Source organism: Myotis yumanensis, unplaced genomic scaffold (assembly GCF_028538775.1).
Source record: "Myotis yumanensis isolate MYYU_CA2020_CCGP unplaced genomic scaffold, mMyoYum1.0.hap1 SCAF_9, whole genome shotgun sequence".
NCBI lineage: Eukaryota > Metazoa > Chordata > Mammalia > Chiroptera > Vespertilionidae > Myotis > Myotis yumanensis.
In genome coordinates, this window is record NW_027223760.1 from 2,407,817 (window position 1) to 2,432,775 (window position 24,959).

Below are 24,959 nucleotides of genomic sequence, written 5' to 3' on the forward strand. Positions count from 1 at the left end.
AATACAGAAAAGTATAAAAAATGAAAACAAAAATGCCCCCATAATCCTGTTCCCGCTAGTGTGAACATTTTGGTGGCGGATGAAAGAGCCTTCGGCGTTACCAGCTGCAGTGAATGCGCTGTGGGGTTATTAGGTCCTTGCACTCTGACTCGGGCTGGCGAGTGTTGCTCATGGCGCTGTCCCAGTTGACAGGGAGGTTTCTGAGGTCCCGTGTCTGACCAGGCCTCCCTCCTCCTCCCGCGGCTCTTTCCCCAGCACGCCACCGCCTCCCGTGCAGGACTTGGGCCAGGCAGGGCTGGGTTAGAATGACTGCCTTCAGTAAAACAGAAGTAATTCCTCACCAAGGCCACGTGTGGCCAAGTCTTTGTAGTAAAGGCACATCTAGTTTATGTTTTTAATTTCACTTTATTAAAGATTATGTAATGATTCATCAGAGTAACCTCTATTGTCATATAATTAAATCTTACCCTCCAAGATGCTGCAGGATCCAAATGTTTTTGTGAAAACCTCTAATGAAAATAATCCTTTGATCCAATTTTCTGAAATGTTACATTGGTTTACTAAATTGAACAGATGCAAAATAATGGTTCTATAAAATTGATGTGTTCTTGTTAGTATTCGCAGAGCAGTGTGGAATGTAAAATAATTTCTAGACTTATTTGTAAAATGGATGAGAGTAGATGTAGAATATTAGATTTTTGGCAAGTTGAATAATAGCAATTAAAAGGAAAAAATGCAATTTACCAATACTTTTTAAAAATTAACATGAGACAGTTCAGAATTCTTAATCATAATCCTCAATTTATAGTAAACTAGAGGCCCAGTGCACGATATTCATGCACAGGGGCAAGGGGTCCCTCAGCCTGGCCTGCACCCTCTCCAATCCAGGACCCCTTGGGGGATGACCGACTGCCTCTCGCAGTCCGGGACTGCACGCTCCTAACCACTCACCTGCCTGCCTGCCTGATTGTCCCTAACCCCTCTGCCTGCCTGCCTGATCTCCCCTAACTGCTCCTCTACCGGCCTGATCGCCCCCTAACTGCCTCTGCCTCGCCCCGCACCCAGGACCCAGGATTCCCTCCTCCAGCTGGTTGCAGGCACCCAGGACTAGGGCTTCCCTCCCTCTGGCCAGCCGCAGGCACCCAGAACCTGGGCTGGCTTCGCCCGGGCTGGCTGCAGCCGCAGGGGACTGTGGGCGGGCAGCTTCGCCCAGGCCGCAGCCGCAGACGCTGGCTCCCAGGACCGCAGGGCGGGAGGCTTGTCCCTCTCCTGAGCTGCAGGTGCAGGTGCAGCCACTGGCACCTGGGACCGCAGGGCAGGCAGCTTGTCCCTCTTCTGGGCCCGAGCCCCAGCCGCTGGTGCCCAGGACTACGGGGCAGGCGGCTTGTCCCTTTCCCAGGCTGCAGTCTGGCTGGTCCCCATTCCTCTCTCACGAGCTCGTTTGTGCCTGGCTGGTCCCCATTCCTCTCTCCCCAGTGTTGAGTGTCTGAGTCGTGAGGGCATGGCAACCATTTGCATATTAGCTCTTTATTATATAGGATTATCTAGAAAAGGTTGAAGTGGTCAATGATGTTTTAGAATTAACACCAACACCTTTATTTTTCTTAAATGTTTGTCTTTCAGACTCTGAAGTTTTAATTTTTAGAAATTATTTTTGGCAGTAACTGCCCTTCGAGAAGCCCATAGAGCAGCAGGAAAATGTTGTCTGGGCTCAGACAGATGGGGTGTCAGAAGCCAGCTTTTCTGATTATTGGCTGCCAGTTTTTGTGACTTTGTTTCCTTACCTGCTTCCCTTGGCCAGGAGGGTGAGGGCAGGGAGAGGCAGTGCACAGGTCCTGGTGCACAGTAGGCAGGCAGGGAAGGGAGCTGTCTGTTGTCAGCCGGGGCCTGTTCACAGCACCAGCGTGAGCTGGAGCCTGCTTCCCCCTCAGGAGTGTGGCGCCGTCTCTGTGAGGCTTGTCTTGCTTCTCTTTCTGTGTTAAATAGAATTCACGTTTTCCCGAGTTTGCAAACCACTGTGTTTGTGTCTTTATTTGACCTATTTCATCATTAGCTGTTGTTACCGGTTGTGACTGAGGAGAGTCTTGAATGTGATGTTGGCACTGCTCTTGTTTAAATGCTTCGCAAGTGACTCAGTGAGATGGTGGAGTGTGGACTAGTGTTTTCTTATTCATTTGGTGACAAGGCAGAAAAAGTGATGTCTATAAAACTGTGATGTAGGACTGCAGCTTCTTATCACTATAAACAAATAGCAAAAAGCTTGTTTGGTTTTCCCACTAATACTCCGGTTAGTTTCACTTAATGGAGAAATGTAGATAAAGAGGAACTGTTATTTGTCACCATGTAAGCAGACATGCAGAGACCAAATGTGTGACATGAGCCCTGTTTCGGATTCACCAGGTGTCACCTGAAGACAGGAGCGCCCTGTGGGCCCTGCTGACCTTCTACGGGGGCGCCTGCCAGCTGAGCCTCAACAAGAGGTGCACACACCTGGTTGTGCCGGAGCCGAAGGGGGTAAGCGCTTCCTGTACGTGCGCCTTTTCTGTGTCCCCTCAGCGTTTCCGGGAGGCATGTTGGTCTTGAGCTTCTTTTCCGTTAATCATTAGGTTCCATTCATAAATGCTGATTAGGTTAGTTTATGTTGTTTATGCCCAGCTTTATTCCACAAAAGATGTGAGGTGATTATAAATTTCATTTGGAGCCAGATGTGTCTTCTGCACACAAAGAAATTGTGGGTCATTTCATGGAGAAAATAGGAAAGTGTTTTGAATCTCTGGAGTTTCCTTTCAAGTCCAATAGTACTTAAGTTCATTTTCATTTGTGAAAATATATACAGCGTGTCCCAAAAAACAGCTGATAGCTCTCATTGATGTTTCTTTTCAGATTTAACCCATTGGAATTATAATTGGCAGCCAGAGTGTGTGTACATTTTTGGGGACACCCTGTATTTTTAGTCCTTGTCACAATTTTTAAAATGGCCTTGTCCCAAGCATAATTACAAACACACATTTAGTGACTTTCCATGTATAATCTGGAAGATGTGAAGTCACGTTTGTCTTGGTAAGCACAGGGCTCTCATCCCTAAACACTGGTGGGGCCCCAGGTCACCCCACGTCCGCAGCAGCGGCCTCCTGGGGGACTTGTGGGAATGTAGACTGTGCCTGGCCTGGCCCCTTAAATTAGAGCCTGGTGAGGATGCCTGCAACCTGCTGAGCCCCCTCCCAGTGAGCCGGGCACACACATCCCAGTGCCGCTTTGCTGTGGAACTCACACGTGTCCCTCTATGTACAGCGGCGTGTGACCGAGAATCAAGTACAGTGTTCATAGCAGACAAGTCACATACCAGCCCTTCCTCCAGTCCTTATGCCTCAGTGTTTCATCTGAGTGCCTGCCGAAGGAGGAGCGGGGGAGGCGGCAGAGCCCGTAGCATAGGGGGTCCCTGTCACCTCTGCACTGAGCCGCCGTTCCTGGTCCTGCCAGTGTCCTGGCGAGAAAAGGAACTGGACACCAGTGAGTTTGGTTGTGACTTAACCAGCCACACAATCCAAGAAGAAACTTTTTCTGTGAAAATTCAACATATGAATCTTAAAATCTAGGTAAAAACTTGTATTTTGTATAAAAATTAAAGAGGAAAGTAGCATGCTTTGGTTAAATAGTGGGGGGTTCTTTTTGTATCTATGATTTTTGGCTTAGAATAAATCACTTCAATAGCTAGTTTGTCTTTAGAAGCAGGCAAGTGAGATGCTGGTTAACTGACGTCTTTACAGACTGGTCACATTACTCTTGTTTAAATGTCCACTTCCTTCCTCTGTCCTCTGGTCATTATGCACCCTGGCCAGTCGGAGAGTCCTCTGCTGTCCCTGCCCCCACGGGCTCCTCAGCCGGTGTTTGCCTCGGACTGCGGTTCGATGCCCTGCAAGGAGGCTCGCCCTGGCCCTCCCCTCGTAGACCCCTGACTAAACCTACCCGTCCGCTCAGCACCGGGGTATGTTGCCTTCCCATCAGGCAGAGATGTGCATCCTCTGGGTCTCAGGTAGTGAGCTCAGGAAGCACTAGAGAACGGTGAGGAGAGCGCTCCGGATCCCCGGTGTCTTGCAGACACCCCCACAATCATCGCTTTGTGCCAGTGAAACTAGATTAGATGGCAGACATTCATTTCCTTCATGAGAGCGTGTTCCGTAGGATTCCTAGCTCTGCTCTTGTATCTAAAACATCCTTTATATTAAACACAGTCTCTGGATGAGACTGTCCTGAACACTGAGACAGGGTTCGCTTGGGGCTCAGCCCCTGCAGGAGAGGAACGGGGGCTCTCGGTGTGCGGGCCCTCAGTGCTGAGCGGGAATGCAGGGTCGGGCTGTGCTGCGGCTGACCACTGTCTGTGCTGCTCTCTGTCCTAGGAGAAGTACGAGTGTGCCCTGCGGAGAGCAAGTATCAAAATCGTGACCCCCGACTGGGTCCTGGATTGCATATCCGAGAAAACCAAAAAGGATGAAGCGTTTTATCACCCTCGCCTAATCGTTTATGAAGAGGAGGAGGAGGAGGAGGAAGAGGAGGAGGAGGTAGACAATGAGGAGCACGGCTCCCCAAACGAGGGCAGTACGGATGACAAGTCGAGCCCTGCCAGTTCTCAGGAAGGGTCCCCTTCAGGGGACCAGCAGTTCTCTCCCAAGTCAAACCCTGAGAAAGCTAAGGGGGAGCTGATGTTTGATGATTCCTCAGACTCATCCCCTGAGAAGCAAGAGAGAAACCTGAACTGGACCCCTGCAGAGGTCCCCCAGGTGGCGGCGGCAAAGCGCAGGCTGCCTGTGGGCAAGGAGCCCGGTCTGATCAACCTGTGTGCCAACGTGCCGCCCGTCCCCGGGAGCATCCTGCCTTCCGACAGCCGTGGGGGCCTGATGGCCTCGGGACCGAACCTCCAGAGTTCTGAGAGGTCAGACATGCTGGCCGCCTGGAACCCCGCCGTGCGGACGCTGAGAAGCATCCCTGGCAGCGCCGACGGTCAGCAGGTGAGCAGGCCGTCCAGCGTGGCCCACGTGAGTCTTTCTTCAAGTCCATTCACTGATTTTTTTCATGTAGTTTACTTTCACTGTTACTTTGTATGGGCTTCAGGTGCACAGCACAGCGGTTAGACTGTGTGTTACATAGTGACCCCTATATTCCCAGCCCCCCCTCCCCGCCACATCACAGTTATCACACATTCCTGACTGCACTCCCTGTGACTGTCCCCGTGACTGTCCGGCAACCACCATTCTGTCTTTCTCAGTCCGTCACCTCCCGCCCACCCCACCCCGCCCTCTGCAACCTTCAGTCTGTTCTCTATGTCTGTGAGTTTGTTTCTTATTTGTTTTGTTTTTTAAAAAACTTACCTTTATTGTTGAAAGTATTACAGAGTCCCCCCTCCCCCGCCCCCCGCATTGACCCCTCCATGTTTGTTTTGTTCTTTAGATTCCACATAAGTGAAATCATAAGGTATTTGTCTTTCTCTGTCTGACTTACGTAAGTCACTCCTTTAAAACAAAAATGTAAATCTGGGATTTTCTAATTGGATCTCAGTCTGTTGCAGTGTCATTTATCATTTTTGCTTTTGCAGAACAATTGGCACACTTGCAGTATGTACTTGTGTGAGAACTTGAGTCTGTTGTGTGTGTGTAAGTACTTCAGTGTCAGGCGTGTGTGGAGGCGAAGGCCCCACCCGGCCGACAGGACCAGGCTCGGGTGCCCGCGCTCCTGCAGGAAAGGTCTCCTGTTTGGCTTCAGGTTAGCTGGGCCACAAAAGGGGTGAACTCTGCCAGCTGCTCTTCACTTGCTCGTGATGAGCCTCATCTGGATGAGTAACAGCATCCTCCCCTCCACTCCTCAAAGGGCCTTCATCTCTGTTTACAGTTTTGTGATTGGAGCTTGTTGGTACAGACTGGACCTTAAGAGTTTTAGTAGATGTTTTCAGTTTAACACAGAGGTAGTTGGGAGGTATAGCAGGCCTGCTTGCCTTTCTGTGAGCACGGAGACAAATGGTAAACAAGACAGACAAGTCCCCTGCTCTTGTTTTAGGTGAAGACAGACAGACAGCAGACAGCTCTGAGCAGAAGGGCTTCCGGTGGGTCTGGGTGTTGAGACAGTAAGGGGGCCACACTAACAGCTGGGGTGAAGGCTGCTATGGGTGTGGTGGTCAGGGGGACCTCAGGAGGAGGTGCCGTAAGCGGGGCTTCAGCCCTGGAAGCCCGGGAGAGTGTTCCCGCCAAGGATCCACACCTGTGAAGCTGGAAGGACCATGAATTCATTGGGCTGTAAGAGAAGGATCAGGAAAAGCGGAACTCAGGGATGGGAGTGAGCGAGTGGGTCTCTAAGGAGGCTTGGGGCTCGGTTCAGCTGCCAGATACACACTTCCTGTTAGAAATCACAGGGCCACAGCCATGATAGCGGTGGTGGGTTTGAAGTCTGTATTGGTTAGACATGCATTGAAAAATGTCCTTTCCCTCCCTCCCTTCCTGGGTAATGGATAGTGTGTGATTCTCGGGGTGCTGGGAGGCGGGCTCCGGAGTTCCTGGGAGCGAGGCAAGGTGGGGCCACGGGTTTGAGGAGGGTAACGGGTCTGGAGCTGTGGATAGAGACTCCGGGCCCGCACTGCTGCCCTGGTTAGGGCCCTGCTGGCAGGTGGCCATGGTGACCGTGCTCGGGGTAAATAAAGCAGGTGCCCACCTTGAACCGGGCCAGGCAGGGGGGCGAGCAGGTGTGTTCAGAGCTCGCATGTTCCACTAGCAATTTTTTTTTTTTTTCAGGAAAGCATTTATTCTAGAAACTTTGGGGGAGAATCAATTTTCTTGCCTTTTTTAGTTGCTAGAACCCATTTGCACTCTTTGGCTCATCCTACCTTCCTTAAGTCACTCCAATCTTGCTTCCGTTATCATCTACTCTCCACTAGCTATTTTGGAGATATGGTGACTTTGCTGGCAGGTCACCTTCTGCCTGACACGTTTAGTTTGGTCCAAATAATTTTTAAAAAATATTTATTTGCCTAAGTCATGAGCTTCTCCCTGAAGAGGGGCCCTTGGGCCTGTCTGGACAGCGGTGGGATGGAGCTGCGTGGCGCTCGCATCTGGCTGCTGACATCCTCCTGGCTGAGCAGCTGCTGCCCTTTCGGACCCAGGGCTCCTGCGGTGCGGTTCCCATGTTCCGTCTGTTCCCGCCTGCTGTCCCATCCCACCATCCCACCCCACCCCACTGTGTGCACCTGCCTGGGCCCTGGGCGCTGGAGGGTGACTGGAGTGAGCGGCTAAGGGGACGGGAGTAGGGCCCGCTGTCCCGATGGCGCTGAGCTGGGAGTGAAGGGCTTGGGGCATTGGGAAGGCCCCTGAGCGGGCTGGGCACAGGGGCTTGGGGAGAGCAGAGTGGTGGCCAGAGGCAGCCTGGAGGTGGGGGACGAGGTGAACCTGAGGGTTCGGGGGGGAGGCTGGGGGCTGGGCTGGGCTGGGCTGGAGAGGCAGGATGTGCCTGAGGGGCGTCCTCGGGGCTGGTGTGGAAGCGGGAGAGCTGCAGTGCCCCTGGCGCTGAGGAAGTGCCACTTTCTCCCTTCAGGGCAGGGACTGGGAGGGGACGTAGTCTGTGAAGTCGGGCAGAAACGTGTTCTCACAGGCGGTGGGTCCCACGTTCCCGACATTTATATTTGGACGTAGAGATAAGTGGTGTCATTTTAATGAAGTGACTCAGCAACGACTTTGGGCACATCTCTGCAGGTAGGATGTTAAGGGACGACTCGCTGGCTGGATGCCTTCCCTAAGGGGACACCAGAACGGCCGTCCAGGCTGTGCGAGGTTTGATCGCCGACGCCGGTGGCAGAGAATCTGAGTTTTTCAGCAATGTACGAATATTAGGTCATTTTGCTGCTGGATGTGAAGAAAATGAATTTCTGACATGTTAGAGATACAAGACATATTTAATATAAAATTGGATCAGGGAGTTGAGGAAACATGGCTAACCATCAAAATCCTGTTTAAATTGCACATTTTTAATGGTTAGGAGCCATGTGGCATGTAGCATAATGCCTTCTATATTAAGTGATTTAAATAAAGACTGGCAGTTACGTCCGGAAAATTCTTGACATTATTAAAATTGTTGGCAGTGTGGCAGGTTATGATATCAAGCAGTGGAAAGTCTGTCTTTTTCCCTCGTGTCCACCCGAGTAGGGGATGGAGCCTGTGGGTACAGGGTGTTCTCAGTGGCGTCCGGCACCGCTGGCCACCCGTGCACGGCTCCAATGCCTTCTGTACCCCCTCCCAGCTCTGCTCTCACCCGCAGCCTCCTCGGCTCCTCAGATGGTGGCCCTCTTCATGGGGCCAACCCCGCCTGTCCTGGCTGCTCTGGGAAGTCAGAGCGGAGGAGGGACCAGCCTCTGGCTCTGGGCATCCAGCTGGCCCTCCTGACAAGCTCCATTTGTGAAGGTCCACTTAGGTCTGGGGTTGGGGTGCAGGTGGCAGGGGGCAGCCCGCTGTTTCAGTGCTTTCCGATGTGCCTGATGGCGTTTATTTCCTTGTTAGCCATCAGTTACCCAACATGGGTGTTACTTCTGAGAGCGAAAATACCTGCACCAAATAAAACACCTCAAAGGCAGAGATGTGCATCCTCTGGGTCTCAGGTAGTGAGCTCAGGAAGCACTAGAGAACAGTGAGGAGAGCGCTCCGGATCCCCGGTGTCCTGCAGACACCCCCACAGTCATCGCCTTGTGCCAGTGAAACTAGATTAGATGGCAGATGTGGCCACTGCCTTGCCCAGTGGTGGGGACGCTCCCTGCTGATCTGCAGACACAAGCAGGTGTCCCTCCACGCTGCCCGCCTTCCTGTGGCGCTGCTGTGCTGGCCTCGGCCAAGCTCAGGGTCAGGCCCAGCCCCTGCTGAGTGCCGGTGACACCTGTGCGCACGGAGAAGATGGCGGTCCTGCTTCTACATCCTCTTTCGCTGTTTTCTGTTGAGAGCTCAGCAGGGGCTTTTTTATTATTATTAAATATTTTAAAATTGATTTCAGAGAGAAAGGAAAGAGGGAGAGATAGACACATCATTGATGAAAGAGAGTCATTGATCGGCTGCCTTCTGCATGCCCCCTACTGGGGATAGAGCCCACAACCCGGGCCTGTGCCCTGACCGGGAATTGAACCATGACCTCCTGGTTCATAGGTCAACATTCAACCACTGAGCCAAGAGAATCTCCTTCTGGGGGTGTCTTACCTGTGAGGTGATTTCCAAACACAGGCCTCCAGCTCTGGAGTTGGACTTAGTTCTGGTTGAAACGCAATCGTTTCATCACTAAATCCAGAGCTGTCACCCTTGCAAGTTACAGAACTTGACGTTTGGAGTCCGTGAAGTGGGAGATACGTGCTGAAACATAGTTGTCATTTTCGTGGCGCTCTGGTTACTGGTTCCCGTGGGCCACAAGAAGCTGAGCACATTGGGACAGTCCGTGCGTGATGTGTTTCTTTTGTTCTGTTCAGCACTGGAAGGACACCAGTCACCTGCCCGCCACTGGCTGGGGGCCGCTCCTACCCGCGCGCCCTCTCCCCGTCCCGGTGTATCCAGAGCCCTCAGCTGTCACAGTACCAGGCAGCGTGAACCTGAGAGGTGGCCTGGCCTTGGAGGGGGGTTCCCTCTGGTCAGGAGCATTCGGCCATCTAAAGCTCCAGGGCGTTGGGGGAAGGCTGACCATTTAAACAAGCTGCTGGTGTTTTTCTGTCCCTCAGAGCAGTGACCGCAGATGAGAGGCTGGCATCCTGATGGGGGGCTGCGGTCTGGGGAGGCTCGTCCGGTGCTCTCATGGGGAGGTGGTGGTCACGTCCGACTCTCATGGGACCCTTCTTTGTCGGCAGCTGTGGGAAGGAGGTGTGGGGGAGGCTGAGTCTGCCTGGGGTGCCTGAGCCTTGCTCAGTTAGGGAAGGTCGGGGCAGCCTGGCCAGCGGCCCGAGAAGAGCACCACTTCCCCCCTGCCTTGTGTTTGCTGCCCTCAGGCTGGGCTCTGTAAACATATCTGCCAGGTGGGGCTTAGGTTTGTCAGCTTCAGTTCTGTAGCTTATTCGTTTACCCTGCTCGGTTTTAGCTGTGGGTGACTTCACATACCGTATTTTTCCGTTCATAAGATGCTATTTTTTTTCTGAAATCGTTAGACTGAAAATCAAGGGGCATCTTATACACGGAAGTCAGCTGAGGAGGGAGCCGTGAGGGTGCACACCTGCCCATACCTTGTCAAACAAGCCTCCTCCAATCATGAGCCTTATTGTTAACTGACGTCAGCTGATGCTGTAATTGGAGGTGGAGAGTGCAACAGGGACCTGAGCGTTCTGAGCCCATAAAGATGTCAGAAATAAAAAGGTAAATACCGGTAAGCGACCGTCTTACTCTGCAGAATTCAAACTGAATGTAATCAGCTGTGCAAAGAGCATGGCCATAGAGCTGCAGAGAGACAGTTTGGTCCTCCCACTGAGTGTATGATCAGACTGTGGAGAAAACAGGAAGAACAATTCCTTAAGATGCCAAAAAGGAAGAAGGCCTTAAGAGGAAAACCAGCAAAATGTTTAAAATATTGATTTCTTAATTTTGGGTTGGAAAAGTGGAGGGCATCTTATACATGGGTGCGTCTTATACACGGAAAAATACGGTACTTTATTGACGTTGGTGATGTTTTTTTAAATAAATACAAAGGAAAAGGCCGTGTTCTTGAGATTTCCACTGGTTTGCAGCTTGTTGCCAGTTGGTGAATATTAAAGGGCCATGTAAATAAATACACTGTCGTTCTTAGTTGATATTAATATGTTTCAGGAATGGTGGATGACTGTCTTTTTCTTGTTTTCTAGATCTTACAGTCCCTTTCAGCATCTACAAAACATATTGAGCAGCAGGTGAATCACAGCCAACAGGGCCACGCGAACACCAATGCAGTGCTCTTCAGCCAAGTGAAAGTGCCTCCGGAACCACAGCTGTCCCAGCAGCCACCGCAGCACCCCGTCCTGCACCTGCCACCCCAGCAGATCATGCAGCTTCAGCAGCCACCGCAGATTCCACAGCAGCCGTCACACTCGTTCCCGCAGCCCCAGCCAGTCCCTCCTCACCCGTTCCCACAGCCGCAGCCTCACCGCCCGCAGCAGCTCCAGCCCCTGCAGCAGCAGCATGCCCTGCAGCACCAGCTGCACCAGCTGCAGCAGCAACAGCTGGCACAGTTACAGCAGCAGCAGCTGCAGCGCCTGCACCACCAGCAGCAGATGCAGACGCACGCAGCACAGCACCTGAGTCAGACGCCGCAGGTGCTGCAGCACCAGGCTTCGCAGCACCAGGCTCCGCCCCTGCAGCCTCAGCAGCCACACCTGCCCCAGCAGCCTCACCTGCCCCAGCAGCCTCACCTGCCCCAGCAGCCTCACCTGCCTCAGCAGCCTCATCTGCCTCAGCAGCCTCACCTGCCCCAGCAGCCTCACCTGCCTCAGCAGCCTCACCTGCCTCAGCAGCAGCCTCAGCAGCCGCTCTTCGGACACGACCCAGCAGTGGAGAGTTAGTAATGTTGATGTGTTTGTTTCTTTCTCCTGAAAGTCTTGCACTTGCATAGATGCTTGGAGAGTGCTTGAGGGTGGGTAAGGGTTCACATCAAAATAATGCTTACAAAATGGGGCTGTGCATCGGCCCTGACAAAAGCTAGAGCTGGTGGTGGAGCAGGCACACTGTCTCTGTAGTCAGGACGTCAGACATGCACGTGAACTTTGGTGTCCTTAGAGCTCCAGGCTGCCACCGGGACTGCCTCAGAGCATTCGGTGCCCGGGTAAACCGTCCAGGTCAACATGACACACTTCGTAATTTCAAGTGGAACTCAGCAAGACCGGCTTCTTACGTTTCTGTGCACACATATTCATGGGCTTTAATTGTGTTTTTCCCGTACGATTCTATTCTAGTTCCAGAAGAAGGCTTCTTGCTGGGGTGTGTGTTTGCCATTGCGGATTACCCAGAGCAGATGTCCGATAAACAGCTGCTGGCCACCTGGAAAAGGGTGAGGCTGTGCCTGGGAGAAGCGAGCTTTGCACCGGACGGTGCTCCCTCTCCAGCGGCCTTCCTCTGGCCGCCCTCACTGAGCTCCTGCTGTGCTCCGAGTGTGTTTTCGGCTTTGGCGTTCGCATTCTCGGCTTGGGCAGGTCACTTTTCTGGGCTGCAGTTGGCTTAGCTATAAGGGAGATTGCTGGCTTTCTCATTCCTAGGGTGTTCTCCACTTTGGGCTCCTAAGGGGCATGACTTGTCTCTATAACTAGGGGTGTGGGACGAAGATCAGGTTGTGGTGACATGGGATCGGGCCTGTCAGCCTCTCTGTCTTGACCACTTCCATCTGCAGAGGCTCTAGAACAGTGGTTCTCAACCTTGGCTGCACATTAGAATCACCTGGGAATCTTTTTAAAATCCTGATTACTGGCCTCATCCTCCGGAAATTCTGTTTCTTTGTTACTAATGTTGTGGCCCCACCCCATAACAAAGAAACAGAATTTCCAGAGGATGAGGCCCAGAAATCAGGATTTTAAAAAGATTTCCAGGTGATTCTCATGTGCAGCCAAGGTTGAGAACCACTGCTCTGGAGAATCCTGGCTCTGGGCGAGGCGAGCGCTGCGCTGTGGGCTGCAGCCCATTTATCGTGTTGCAGGTGTTAGAGCGCATTGGTCATTGTCAGTGTGACGTGGGTGCTGTGCGTGGGAAACGGTTTTCTGTCATGTGCCTTACTAAGCTGTGGGCTGCAGCCCATCTATTGTGTTGCACTGTGGCCTTTGAAGGAGAGAAAGTGACTGTGTTTTGCAATGCCACAAATCAGAACTGAGCTGGAAACTTTTTGAAAGATGAGTTGAAGTGGCTCCAGAAACATGTTGCATTTGCTCCCCATGAGCAATGGTGGTGTTTAGACCCTGCAGTGTCCCAGGCATGTGGCAGGACCTAGGGGGTACTGATGAACAAACAGACCGAGGAAACTAAAGCAGTTGGAGAGACAGCCACATTGACAGACCGCAAGGAGGTGCAGGGAGAGCCATGGGGGGGGGACGGGGGGGGGCTGCAGCACAGGCAGGCATACAGCTGCAGAAAGGGAGGGACGGGCCGTAGGAAAGTGCACAGTCCTCAGGGTGGGGTGGGGCGTCCAAGAGGAAAGGTGGGGGGTTAGCGGGGAGGTGGCTGCAAAGGCCAGGGCACATCTTCCTTATCCACGTGCTATGACACAAGTTTTAAGGTTCCAAGATCGTCCAAGAGGCCCACTGTTTAATAAGAGCAGTTTGGGAAAAGGAAATGAGGGCAAGAACATAGTTAAAAAATACAGCTCCCAGCTGGAGAGCGTGTCCAGACGAAGGAGAGGAGAATGCTGTGGAGCAGTTGGGAGGTGAGAAGCAGAGAGCGCTTTGGACTGACGGAGACGGGGGAGTCTGAGGGCGCTGCCAGGAGACGGGGCGATTTCCAGCTGGAGCAGTGCAGAGCCAGCCGGTCGAAGGCAACGGTGGGATACGGTGTTCTGACTTCACAGTCAAGCAGCATACCTCCCACGTGCTTGTTCTGGGAAGAAGGGCAGCCGGGAATGGGGCCTGACCGGGTGGGAAGGGGATCCCAAGTAGATTAGATGGACGAGGACGCGGGACAGGACGGTGATCCAGGAACACGGTGCCAGGAGATGACGCGGCCTCAGGTCGCTGCGCTGCTCCCGGCTGTCACCTGGGGCGGCAGGTGGAGCCCAGTGTCCTAGCTTCATCATGAGTCCCACTGGTCAGTTCCACGCTGACTGCGGGAACCAGGTCCAGGTGGGAAAGAGCGTGTGGGGACACATTTAAAACCATCCCTTAACTTTGAGGAGTTGGGCATGAAAGAGGAAACTAAGATAGGCAAGTGGGTGAGCAGGGAGGCGGCAGCTGCTGCAGGCGAGGACTCGGCACCACAGAGGGACTCTAGGTTCTGGACTCGGAGGCTGGGGGGGATGCGGGGAGGGAAGGAGATGGGGGCAGGAGGCGGCCTCCATGGTTGGTGGGGGGGGTGACGTCTTCTGACATGAAGACAGCACAAACCCTATTAGAGCACATTGGTCATTCATTATCAGTGTCACGGTGCTGTGCATGGGAAACGGACTTTCTGTCATGTGCCTTATTAAACTGCTTGAATTAATATAGTAAAATAACTAAATTTCAGAAATAGGAAGTGAAGCAGAGTGTTCTGTGGGGCAGCCCTCTTAGCTGCAGCAGATCTTTGAGTGTTGACAAAAGCTGAGGGCCTTGTAACCACCACAGCCAGGGTACAGAGCAGTTCCCTCGTCCCAAAAGCTGAATCTGTTTTTAAAAATAAATTTTGGTGCCCAGCTGGTGTGGCTCAGTGATTGAGCTTTGCCCCATGGACCAAGAGGTCCTGGGTTTGATTCCCCGTCAGAGCACATGCCCGGGTTGCAGGCTTGATCCCCAGGAGGGGGCATGCAGCAGACAGCTGATTGATGTGCCTCTCTCAGCAGTGTTTTTATCCTTCCCTCTCCCTTTCTATTAAAAAATCAATCTAAAAAATATTAAATAAAGAAATAGATTTGGTATTCGCTAACTTCTTTCTGATTCCGTCCCTACTCCTCCTTTAGAATAATGGTTCTTACTGGTGACTCCGCGCCCCAGGAGACACTTGGCAGTGTCTGCAAACATTTTTTGTTTTGTTAATCCTCACTTGAAGATTTTTTTTTTTTATTGATTTTAGAGAAAGTGGAAGGGGGGGGAGAGAAACATCGATGTGAGAGAGACATGTCGATTGGTTGCCTCCCACACATGCCCCAACCAGGAATCAAACTTGCAACCCAGCCAGGTACATGCCCTTGACCGGGAATTGAACCTGTGACCCTTTGGTCCGAGGGCCGGTGTTCTAACCATGGAGCATGCTGACCAGGGCTCTGTAGACATTTTTAGCTGTCACAACTGGGGGAATACTGCTGGTACCCCATGGGTAGAGGTCAGGGTGCCACCAACCTCTACCATGCACAGGGCAGCCCCACCACAGAATGAGCTTGTCCGAGTGTCTGTCGGGATCATCAGATCAAGAGACATTCCTTCTTCTCCTTCCCTCTGGGAAGTCAGAGTGACTGTGTGGAGTCTGTTTCCCGTCATCGGGCTCAGTGGAAAGGTCCATGAATATAATTGACACGGACCTCTATGCTTTGGGGCAATAAACTGTAATATATGGTGGTTCTTTGAAGAGCTGTGTGGTTTGAGTTACAACAGCGGTTCTCAACCTGTGGGTCGAGACGCCTTTGGCGGTCGAACGCCCCTTTCACAGGGGTCGCCTAAGACCATCCTGCATATCAGATATTTACATTATGATTCATAACAGTAGCAACATTACAGTTATGAAGTAGCAACGAAAATAATTTTATGGTTGGGTCACAACATGAGGAACTGTATTTAAAGGGCCTGAAGGTTGAGAACCACTGAGTTACAACTCTCCCTGTTCTGCACGTGACGCTGACTGTGCCTGGTCTCGTGCAGATCATCCAGGCGCACGGCGGCGCAGTGGACCCCACGCTCTCCAGCCGCTGCACACACCTGCTCTGTGAGAGCCAGGTCAGCGGGATGTTCGCACAGGTGAGCCCGCAGCCCCCCAGGCCGGCGACGATTGTGCTTGGGGAGGACTTACCTAACTCTAAGGATGACTCTCATGCCCTTTGTGGGAGGTAACTTTCATGCCCTGGCGCTAGGAGAGAGCAAGGAGGCTCAGGGTGTTAAGGGTGGGCGGGCCGCCTTCCACTCAAGCTCTGGTGCTGTATGTGGTGGGTGGCACCAGGATGCCCTCCTCCTGAGGGACTGTCCCCAGGGCCTGGCTGTACATGCCTCCTAGAGCTTCCCTCTCTTTCCTGAAAGAGGCCCTGGTTTGTACCAGACCCACATTACTGCGTCAGTGATAATGACCTCCAGCAGGCCCTTCTGAAGTAGAGCCATGTCCCGATCGCCCCCCCGCCCGCGCCCCCCCCCCCCCCCCCCCCCACACACACATGTGGGGACTTTGCCTGGGGTTCTTGTTAGGCGCAGTCCCGTTTTTCTTAAGTTGTATGTGGCGCCCTCTGTGCTTGTGGGGAATTTAATTTTCATGATCATAAATGTTCCTCATTCTGTGAAGTTAGCCCCCAGGTGTGATAAGACGTGTAACTTTCACCTCCACGGCAGGTGCTCACTCATGTTTGTTGGCATCGTTTCGAGTGGCGTTAAAATTAGTTCTTTTCGTGAATTGAGCGTTAAACATCATGGAACTCTGTGATTTCCAGTGTGGCTGTAGCTTTGCCACCTCAGTTAGTGTAGCCCTGCAGTGACAGCCCACTGACCCCCTGTTGCCATCGCAGGCCCTCAGGGAGCGGAAGCGGTGCGTCACGGCGCACTGGCTCAACACCGTGCTCAAGAGGAAGAAGATGCTGCCCCCGCGCCGTGCCCTGCACTTCCCCGTGGCCTTCCCCCCCGGGGGCAGGCCCTGCTCCCAGCACGTAAGGCCGCGTCTGTCTTTGGGCCTTGGGGCCGGGCTCGGGCCCAGTCAGTGTCTTCCACACGTAGGGGATGTTTGCCTGATTCTGCAAAATCTTTGACACTGATTACAATTCCAAAATAAACCCCGAGTCTTGCACAAGAAGTGACCGCTATTGGGCAGCACTTTATCAAAAGTTGTACGTTCTCCACCCAAATCATCAGAACGAGTCAGTAAGGGGTGCAAAGAACTGACTGATAGTCACATGCCCTGGTATCGCCCATAATTCCAAAGAAAGAGTGAAAACACATACGTCCACATAAAACAACTGAAACGTGGAAAAAGAGTTCTTGTGTTAAATCGTATTTTACTGTATTTGCTTTTTCCCTTAGATTATTTCTGTGACCGGATTTGTTGACGGTGACAGAGATGACCTGAAGTTAATGGCCTACCTGGCAGGGGCCAAATACACGGGCTACCTGTGCCGCAGCAACACGGTCCTCATCTGTAAAGAGTAAGCGCGCCTGGGAGCCCCGATGCACCTTGGACGCACCGGGCGCGGGCTGTCTGCGCAGCTGTGTGCTGCTCAGTGATGCCGGTTTTGGGGAACATGAGTGTGGAGGTCAGAGTGTGTGGAAGAGGACAGCGACACTCATGGTCGCGTGTGCAGGTGCAGCCAGAGCACCTGGAGGAGGTGGGTGGGTCAGTGAGCTGCGAGCTACTTAGTTGGTCACAGGCACACGGAGATGTGGACAGTGGGTGATGTCCCGTGGCCCAGGGCAAGCTGAGGGACATGCCACCTGTTGGCCAGCAGGGCTCCCTCACCTTTGCTGAGATGTCCCTGTCCTTCCTGACAAACGAGGTGTTTTTACCGGCTTTCGTTGAAAATAGTCATTTGAACAGTAGACAACTTTAACGTTTAATCAGTGTGTTCTCTCCACCAAAAAAGGCCAACTGGTTTAAAGTACGAGAAAGCCAAAGAGTGGAGGATCCCCTGCGTGAACGCGCAGTGGCTCGGGGACATTCTGCTGGGGAACTTCGAGGCTCTGCGGCAGGTCCAGTGCAGCCGCTACACGGCGTTCAATCTGCCCGACCCCTTTGCCCCCAGCCCGCACCTCGTGGTCAATCTGCTGGGTGAGTGGCTCCCACTGAGGTAGAGCGGCCTGTGTGCCGCCCTTCCTGTCCCCTCCTCCGCCATCAGTCCTGCTCCTGTCTCCTCCGCACTTCCACCTTCTCCCAGAGGCCACTCGAGATGGGAGGACATGCGGGAGCCTGGCTGGTCTGTCTCAGGCGGGTAGCGTGGCCCAGAGAGGCTCCAGCCCTGGCACGTGCCCTGGGTCATATGTAGAGCCCACGTCTGCTGTGTTGTCGCCTGGGGTTGACTTGGTTACATCAGGCCGGGATGCACGCTTGCTGCTCCTCAGCCCCTGGTGGGGACCCACTGCAGGAGTCACGCCCGTGTTACTGCATCACTGAACTGAACTCAGAGAAACGGCACTCTGCCCCAGGCACTGGCTCTCAAAGAGGCCGTGGCGTGGCGTGCTGTGCTCAGCACCTTCACAAGGCACAGTTCTCCAGCCCTCGTCTGCCTCCCGTGACTTCCACTGTGAGGACTGCGGCCCTTTCTGCCGGTGCCCGAGTGCAGCACCGTCCAGGAACCCCTGGTCACAGGCCGTCTATTAGAGGCCAGCCTGGTCCCAGAGTGGGACTGGCGCCCGCTCTGACAGCTGTGCCGAGGCCTCGTGGCCTCGTGCTGGGCACGCACAGCGTGCTGGACGGCGAGTGCTATCCCGGAGCACCCGCCCCTCGTCCCCGCAGGAAAGCCTTTCTGACTCCCAGTCCTTCCACTCGTCCTCCGCGTCCGCCGTGTCCCTGGGGGTCTGGGATCTCCACCCCAGGAACCCTCTTCCAGAGGCTCTGCTCTTTGAACAGCATCTGGTGGTAAAAGAACCTGTTTCTTCTCTAGATGCGTGGAGAGTCCCGCTGAAGGTGTCGGCCGAGCTGTTGACGGTAGGTCATGTGGGGCTTCCCTGGCTGCCGCAGCGCTATGAGGTGCAGGAGGGTTTTGCCTTTGCAGATTGCACTCTCAGCAGCCTGTCTGACAACCAATGAAGGCTGTTGTCGCCTGTCAGGAACGTGTAGTGTCCCTGGTTCTACTTTCCTGTTGATGGTGGCACCGTCAGTCACTCTGTGCTGCAGTGAGCGCCTCAGTGGCACCAGGGATGGGAGGAGACGGTGTGGGGGCAGGGTGGCAGCGAGAGCCTCAGGGCCCAGCCTCGTGGTCACAGGGCCGCTGGTCGGTGTTCTTGTGTCCAGGCAGGCCGTCCGGGGGTTGAGGTCTCTGATGCGCTGCTTCAGGGTGGGCAGCCCTGCCCGTGTGGGCCCTGTCCTCACTGGGAAGGCAGTGCCAGGGCGAGCATTGGCTTTCGCAGTTTCCCACGTGACCATTGTCATCACTCCACACCGCTTCTCTGAGGGGCACCGGGAGTCACTTCATGCCTGAGGTGCTTGGCAGTCTTGCTGTTCTCGGTGGAAGTGTGATTGAAAGGTTGAGGCTTACAGACATGTTAGCATGTGCATTCCCTTCTGTCATCCTCACGGATGTCGTGTCCTGTCTGATTCCTGCCGTGACCCTGTCAGTGCAGAGGTGAGCGTTTGTGCCACGTCACCCGCTAACTGGAGACAGTGGTCTTGCCAGGACTCGCGGTGCCACCCGGGCCTGCTTGCGGGTGTTGATGCTACAACGTGATCTGAGGGAGCCTGTGGGCTGCTGGCTGCTCCCTCCTGCTGTGACCACCTGCTAGTCATGTGACTTCCATAACACTGACCCGCTCTGATTTGCAGCAGAAGCAGACATTCTCCAGGTTCTGGCGGTTGAAAGAAATGTTACAGAGGCTTTTACGATGAACACGGTCCCCACAGTTCCCACCCAAACCTCTCGGCATAGGCTCTGAGATGGCGTCCGGCCGGGGTCCTTTGCGGCTTCATCAGTGTTAGGGCTGCACACCGTGAAGGCCACTGTGCCGTGGTTGGTCCCTATTCTGTTTCTGTCCTTGCCACCAGCAAGTGGAGTTTGGAGATTAAATTTGACCTTGGGGAGTAGAGAGTTGAGGGTCATTGTCTTCTAAGGAGTCGAGCCTTCCTGCAGGTTCCGCATCTGGAACAGCTGGGAGGTTCCAGGTCTTGCGAGAAGCTCTGCGTGTATTCGGTGGTTCAGATCCTTTAACTGTGGGAAGTGCAGTGTGCAGTTAGTGAGAGTGATATTCAAGGCCAAGGGCAGAGGTCGGCACCCTGTGTGGGAAGTGCAGCACTGGTTAGTGAGGTGATGTTCAGAGTGTCTTTTTAAAAGAAGCCCTGCATTGAAGACATGAAGAAGGGGTGATGGGGCAGTGGCTGCGTTAGAGGCCATGTACGGGACACGGCTGGGACCAGGGCCTCCTTCCCTTGTAGGGTCTGCAAGCTCTGTGAGCCCTCAGGGGCGTTTCTGGTTCTGGGATACTGGGTTTTTAAAATGAGGTGTAATTGCATTGAGTGCTTTCCAAACCCCAGTGGGCTGCAAGATGAAATACTTACAATGAAAACGGGAGCGTTCTGAGAAGGGATAGAAGGTGGCAGGGTTTAGGTTCTTGGAGTCTCCTGATGCTGCTGGCCCAGGGCAACCCATCTGTGCTGCCCTCCAGCCCTCCTGTGGGGAGGCGGGGGTGTGCCCTGCAGGGACTGGCGAGGGGGGGGGCGGGGGGGGGCTGCACCTGAAGGACCCAGAGCTCTTGGAAGCCACTGCATTACTTGGGAAGTTGATCGAAGTAAATCATATTTTATTTTATTTTATTTATTTATTTTTTTAAAAAAATATATTTTATTGATTTTTTACAGGGAGGAAGGGAGAGAGATAGAGAGTTAGAAACCTGCACATCTCCCACCGGGGATGTGCCCGCAACCAAGGTACATGCCCTTGACCGGAATCGAACCTGGGAACTTTCAGTCCACAGGCCGACGCTTTATCCACTGAGCCAAACCGGTTTTGGCAGTAAATCATATTTTAATTCCAGGTTGTAAGACCACCCCCCAAACTGAAGCAGAACGAAGTAACGAACGTCCAGCCTTCTTCAAAGAGAGCCAGGTATGCTCACACCTCCCTCTGGGCCATGACAAGGATGGTCACACCGCGCTCTGGGGGCTTGACAGGGCTGTTCCGAACTGGTGGCAGTTGGGGATGTTCCTGACGTTTTCAGTGTGAATAGGTCATGAAAGGGTCTGCTCACTGATTCACAGCTTGATTGCGATGTTTCTCACTTTGTTGCTGGAGGTAAAGGTGAATAGGCTGTTGTTTTCTTTCTTATGAAAAACACACACCAAAAAACCAGTTGAATCTTGTTCTTCAAAAGTAGCACCTTACCAGCACCGCCAGGATACGGTGGCACCCCAGCCTCTCGGGGAGTGGGGGTTTGGGGGGGCGCAGTGGCGGTGGGGTGGGCGGCAGGGTGAGCACACTCGGTGACTGGGCGGCCAGTGCCCGGCAGTGGTGCCGTCCGCTGGCCCGTTGAGGCAGCGTGTTGCCATCCGTGACTCTAGAAAACTCTCCTCCCAGACTCTACCTGGACATGGTTTACTGCTTGGAGGTCTGTTGCCGTCACCAGTTTCTTTTCTTTTCCCTGCTCCTCAGCGCTCCCTCGTTCCTGCAAATAAACTTAAGTTTTTTGTTACCTAGACTGTCTCTATTAAATATGAGCTAAAAATAGGCCTTGGAAAGTTGAAGGAAATTAAAAGGCTGAGGTTTAATTTAAAGGGGGCCCTCTGTGCTGCTGGTTGGGGCAGGCTGGAGCGGCAGGGACACCTCGCTGGCTCTGCGGGGAGGTGGGCGGGACCAGCGATGGGACAAGCTTGAATGCACTCCTGCTCTTTCAGGCCAATTTAAACCCATTTTCAGTTGGGAGGGAGGGCCGTGAGGCAGAGGGGCCTTGAGCCTGAGCCGTGGGGGCCTGCGTGCTGGGCGTCTGGGCAGGTGAGCCCCGTGGCAGGGAAGGACCGTCCCTCATGCGTTTTCTTTGAGGAAAAGCACACTCCAGCTGGTCGTGCTCGTTAAAGCCACGCAAGTCCCTTGTCTTCAAAGAACTTTTTACAAGTAAACAATACACCCTTCATTCTGCTTCTGTTTGTTTTGTAGAATTGAAGACATACCGCCTCCCACTAAAAAGTTAGCCCCTGAACTGGCGCCTTCCGTGCTGTTCACGGGGTTTGAGCCTGTGCAGGTGCAGCAGTACGTCAAGGTGAGCCACCTGCTCGCGGGGCTGCACGGGGTCCTTCCTGTCCGCCGAGGACACTCGCCTCCTCTCTGCGGGGAGGCGGGTTCAGGTGACCGACCACAGCCACTCATACGGCCACCGGGCGAGGGTCACCCGGCCACCGGGCGAGGGACGTCCTCCCCTCCGGGCCTCTGCGCGGGACCTCCGTCTGCTCACAGTAGTTCCTGGCTGGAGGCCACAAGGGGCTGAGTGTTTGTGTTTTCACGAAAATTTCAAATAAACTTCTTGAAATAGCCAAGGGCACTGGCTCTCCTGGTTTGTGGGGGACTGGCTAGAGTCTAAGGAGGCCTGTGTCGTGATGTGTTCAGACATTTCACTTGTTATTTTTTTAAAGAAAAGAAGCAATTATAAATGCTACTGTTATAAACTTAGTATAATTTCATTTTTTTACCTTAGTCCAGTTATTGAGACCATTTTTTATATGTTTGTGTCTTGTCAGTTTCCATGCTATCATTTTTAAAATGGAGATGGTAGCTTACCTGTGCCCCCTGGCCACGCAGTTCAGCGTAGGCAGCTCGCTGTGAGGAGAGCCTCGTTCTTGCCTGCAGGGCCATGTGGTTGGGTCCTGGTGTGTGTGCAACCGACCACAGAAATGCCCTGGGGCTCCACCTTTCACTCCCACAGGCTGGGGGGCTGCCGGCTGCTGTGTGTCTCTGGCTGAGAGCTGTACCCTAGGTCTCGTCCTGGACCTGTTGCTCTGGGCCACACGACGCAGCTCCTGCTCTCATTCCTGTCTCTGTCTCTGCCTTCAGAAGCTCTACATTCTCGGGGGCGACATTGCTGAGTCTGCGCACAAGTGCACGCACCTGATCGCCAGCAAGGTGACGCGCACGGTCAAGTTCCTGACGGCCGTGTCCGTGGTAAGGCACATCGTGACTCCCGAGTGGCTGGACGAGAGCCTAAAGTGCCAGAAGTTTATTGGTGAGCAGCGCCAGCACCTCAGCTTTAAAGTCTTTGTCCCAATGAAAGCAAACATCTCCCCTTTTTACTTCCAGTGTCAGTGTCTCCATCTCACTCACACACTCCGTGGTGAGCACTCTCCAGTCTCGGGCTCAGCTTCATCTGTGCCTGGAAATGGACGTTTTAGATGCTTCACTCGGTGTGCCTCCGTCACCTGGGCCTCCGACAGGCCGCTGGCAGGCCTCTGTCCCTTTTCCTTCATCGGAATTCATCTTTCTAATTCCTCCCCTGCTTGGACATTCTGTCTCCTTCCAGCTTGCCTATCTGTGATTCGCTGCTGGCTTGATTCTGTGTTTCCAGCAGTCGATAAATTGCAGCCTTTCTTTGTGATTCAGTGGCTCTTGCCACGGGCAAGCAAACTGGCTAAGAATGGTTGTCACATTTTTAAAGCACTGTTTTAAAATAGCGATATTTAACTGTGAGCTGCAAGAGTTTTTAAAACATGCCATACCTGACTAGTCAGGGCCCTGACCTCTTTTCCTTTAGGTTGTCAAATAAAAGTGACAACAACCAATGCAACAATAGTGTCCGATGTGAATGCCCTGTCTTGCACCATAAAGATATAGATCATATAATAGAGACACATCTTATTGGTCACCTCACATAAGGTTGTGTGTGATTGGTTAATTCAGAAATTCTTATATACAAGTATAAGCACCTGATTTTGTAAACAGTCACTTTGGCCCTGGCTGGGTGGCTCAGTTGGTTGGAGCGTTGTCCTACCCACCAAAAGGTTGTGGGTTGACTCCCGGTCAGGGCACATACCTAGGTTGCCTTGTGTATAGGAGACAGCCAATCAATGTTTCTCTCTCACATCTGTTTCTCTCTCTCTCCCTTTCCTCTCTCTTAAATAAAAACACCCTTAGGTGAGAACTAATTAAAAAAACAAACTATTCCTTTATAAATTGCTGTGCACTTCCATGTACTTAAAGGAACTATGTTTTTGGTAAATCAGTACCATTTGACTACTTGAGTCTAGTGTCCTCAGGTCACTGTGGCCACTGCACAGCAGGGACAGCTGCCCTTGCTGTCTGAGGGTGTGGAGGGCGGGGCCGTGGTGATGGGCGTGGCTTTCCCACGTGTCTTAAGAGGCTAAATAGGCTCTGGTCTGGGAGAGGGAGCCCGTCTGCCTGTGGGGCCTGCGGGTGGACGGGAGCTCATCTGCCTGTGGGGCCTGCGGGTGGACGGGAGCTCATCTGCCTGTGGGGCCTGCGGGTGGACGGGAGCTCATCTGCCTGTGGGGCCTGCGGGTGGACGGGAGCTCATCTGCCTGTGGGGCCTGCGGGTGGACGGGAGCTCATCTGCCTGTGGGGCCTGCGGGTGGACGGGAGCTCAGCGGCGGCCTGTGGGGCGCGGCCGGCGTTGAGCGCTGCCTGTTTTCCAGATGAACAGAGCTACCTGCTGCGGGACGCGGAGGCCGAGGTGCTCTTCTCTTTCAGCCTGGAGGAGTCCTTGAAGAGGGCGCACGTGTCTCCACTCTTCAAGGTGACCTGGCGCGGAGGGAAAGCCCTAAGTCTGTGCAGGCGGAGGCCTCGGGGGGAGGCCTGCACCCTGTGGCCCGTCCTCCTGGGTGTGCATCCAGGGTGCTGTCGTGACTCTGGAGCGTGGGTGCCCGAGACGGGCCTCATCACGTGCCTGGGTTCTGAGGGCGTGCTTGCATAGCCCAGTTGGCACAAGACGTCCCAGTTGGTTTTCCTGCGTTAACAGTAGCTGACACTATTGCATTGAACGTGCTGGAGAAGGGAGGAGTCTTGTGAAAATATTAATTGCGCCTAAGTCATCCAGGCTAAGGATATTTACGTATTTGTTCAATAGGATGCTTAGAGCCGTTTGGAATTTTTGGTGTCAGAGTGGCTAAGTAAGTAATGAGGATCATCTGCTTTTTACATTTGTTGAGGAGCCAGCTGAGAAATCCGAAATGATTGGCACTAGTGAGTTAAAATAGCCTGAGTGGTTTTTCTAAATGTTCGGCTTATTTCCCCACGAGCACTTTAGAATAGCGGTGTGTGTGGTACACTTGGGAGCAGGTGCTAGGGGAGTGACCCGTCACTGCCAGCACTTCCTGCCTCTGGGTCCACGGGCCTGTAGGCAGTAGGCAGGAGCTCTGTCCTGTCCTGATGGACAGACCATCGTGGGTGACACGATGCTGGTTAGAGCGTCACAGGAACTGGGAAAAGTGTTTGCTACTCTCGCGTATGTCCCAAAGGACGTCGTACCTTAGGGCTGTGAGTTCTGGGTACTTCCC

The 24,959-nt window shown here is 53.4% G+C and overlaps 1 protein-coding gene across 3 annotated transcripts in view; it reads left to right on the plus strand.

The window, feature by feature from the left end:
* Positions 1 to 24,959, plus strand: part of PAXIP1 (PAX interacting protein 1) — a 38,143-nt gene that overhangs the window by 11,051 nt on the left and 2,133 nt on the right. Inside the window, exons 5-17 of one of the 3 annotated variants that reach the window (XM_070423589.1) lie at positions 2,401 to 2,514; positions 4,398 to 5,033; positions 10,832 to 11,519; positions 11,915 to 12,009; positions 15,488 to 15,583; positions 16,336 to 16,473; positions 16,844 to 16,965; positions 17,401 to 17,585; positions 18,418 to 18,461; positions 20,501 to 20,571; positions 21,616 to 21,718; positions 22,507 to 22,675; positions 24,099 to 24,199. In XM_070423589.1, the coding sequence (XP_070279690.1) occupies positions 2,401 to 2,514; positions 4,398 to 5,033; positions 10,832 to 11,519; positions 11,915 to 12,009; positions 15,488 to 15,583; positions 16,336 to 16,473; positions 16,844 to 16,965; positions 17,401 to 17,585; positions 18,418 to 18,461; positions 20,501 to 20,571; positions 21,616 to 21,718; positions 22,507 to 22,675; positions 24,099 to 24,199 (2,562 nt within the window). The other 2 variants (XM_070423587.1, XM_070423588.1) reach the window with 2 other exon arrangements.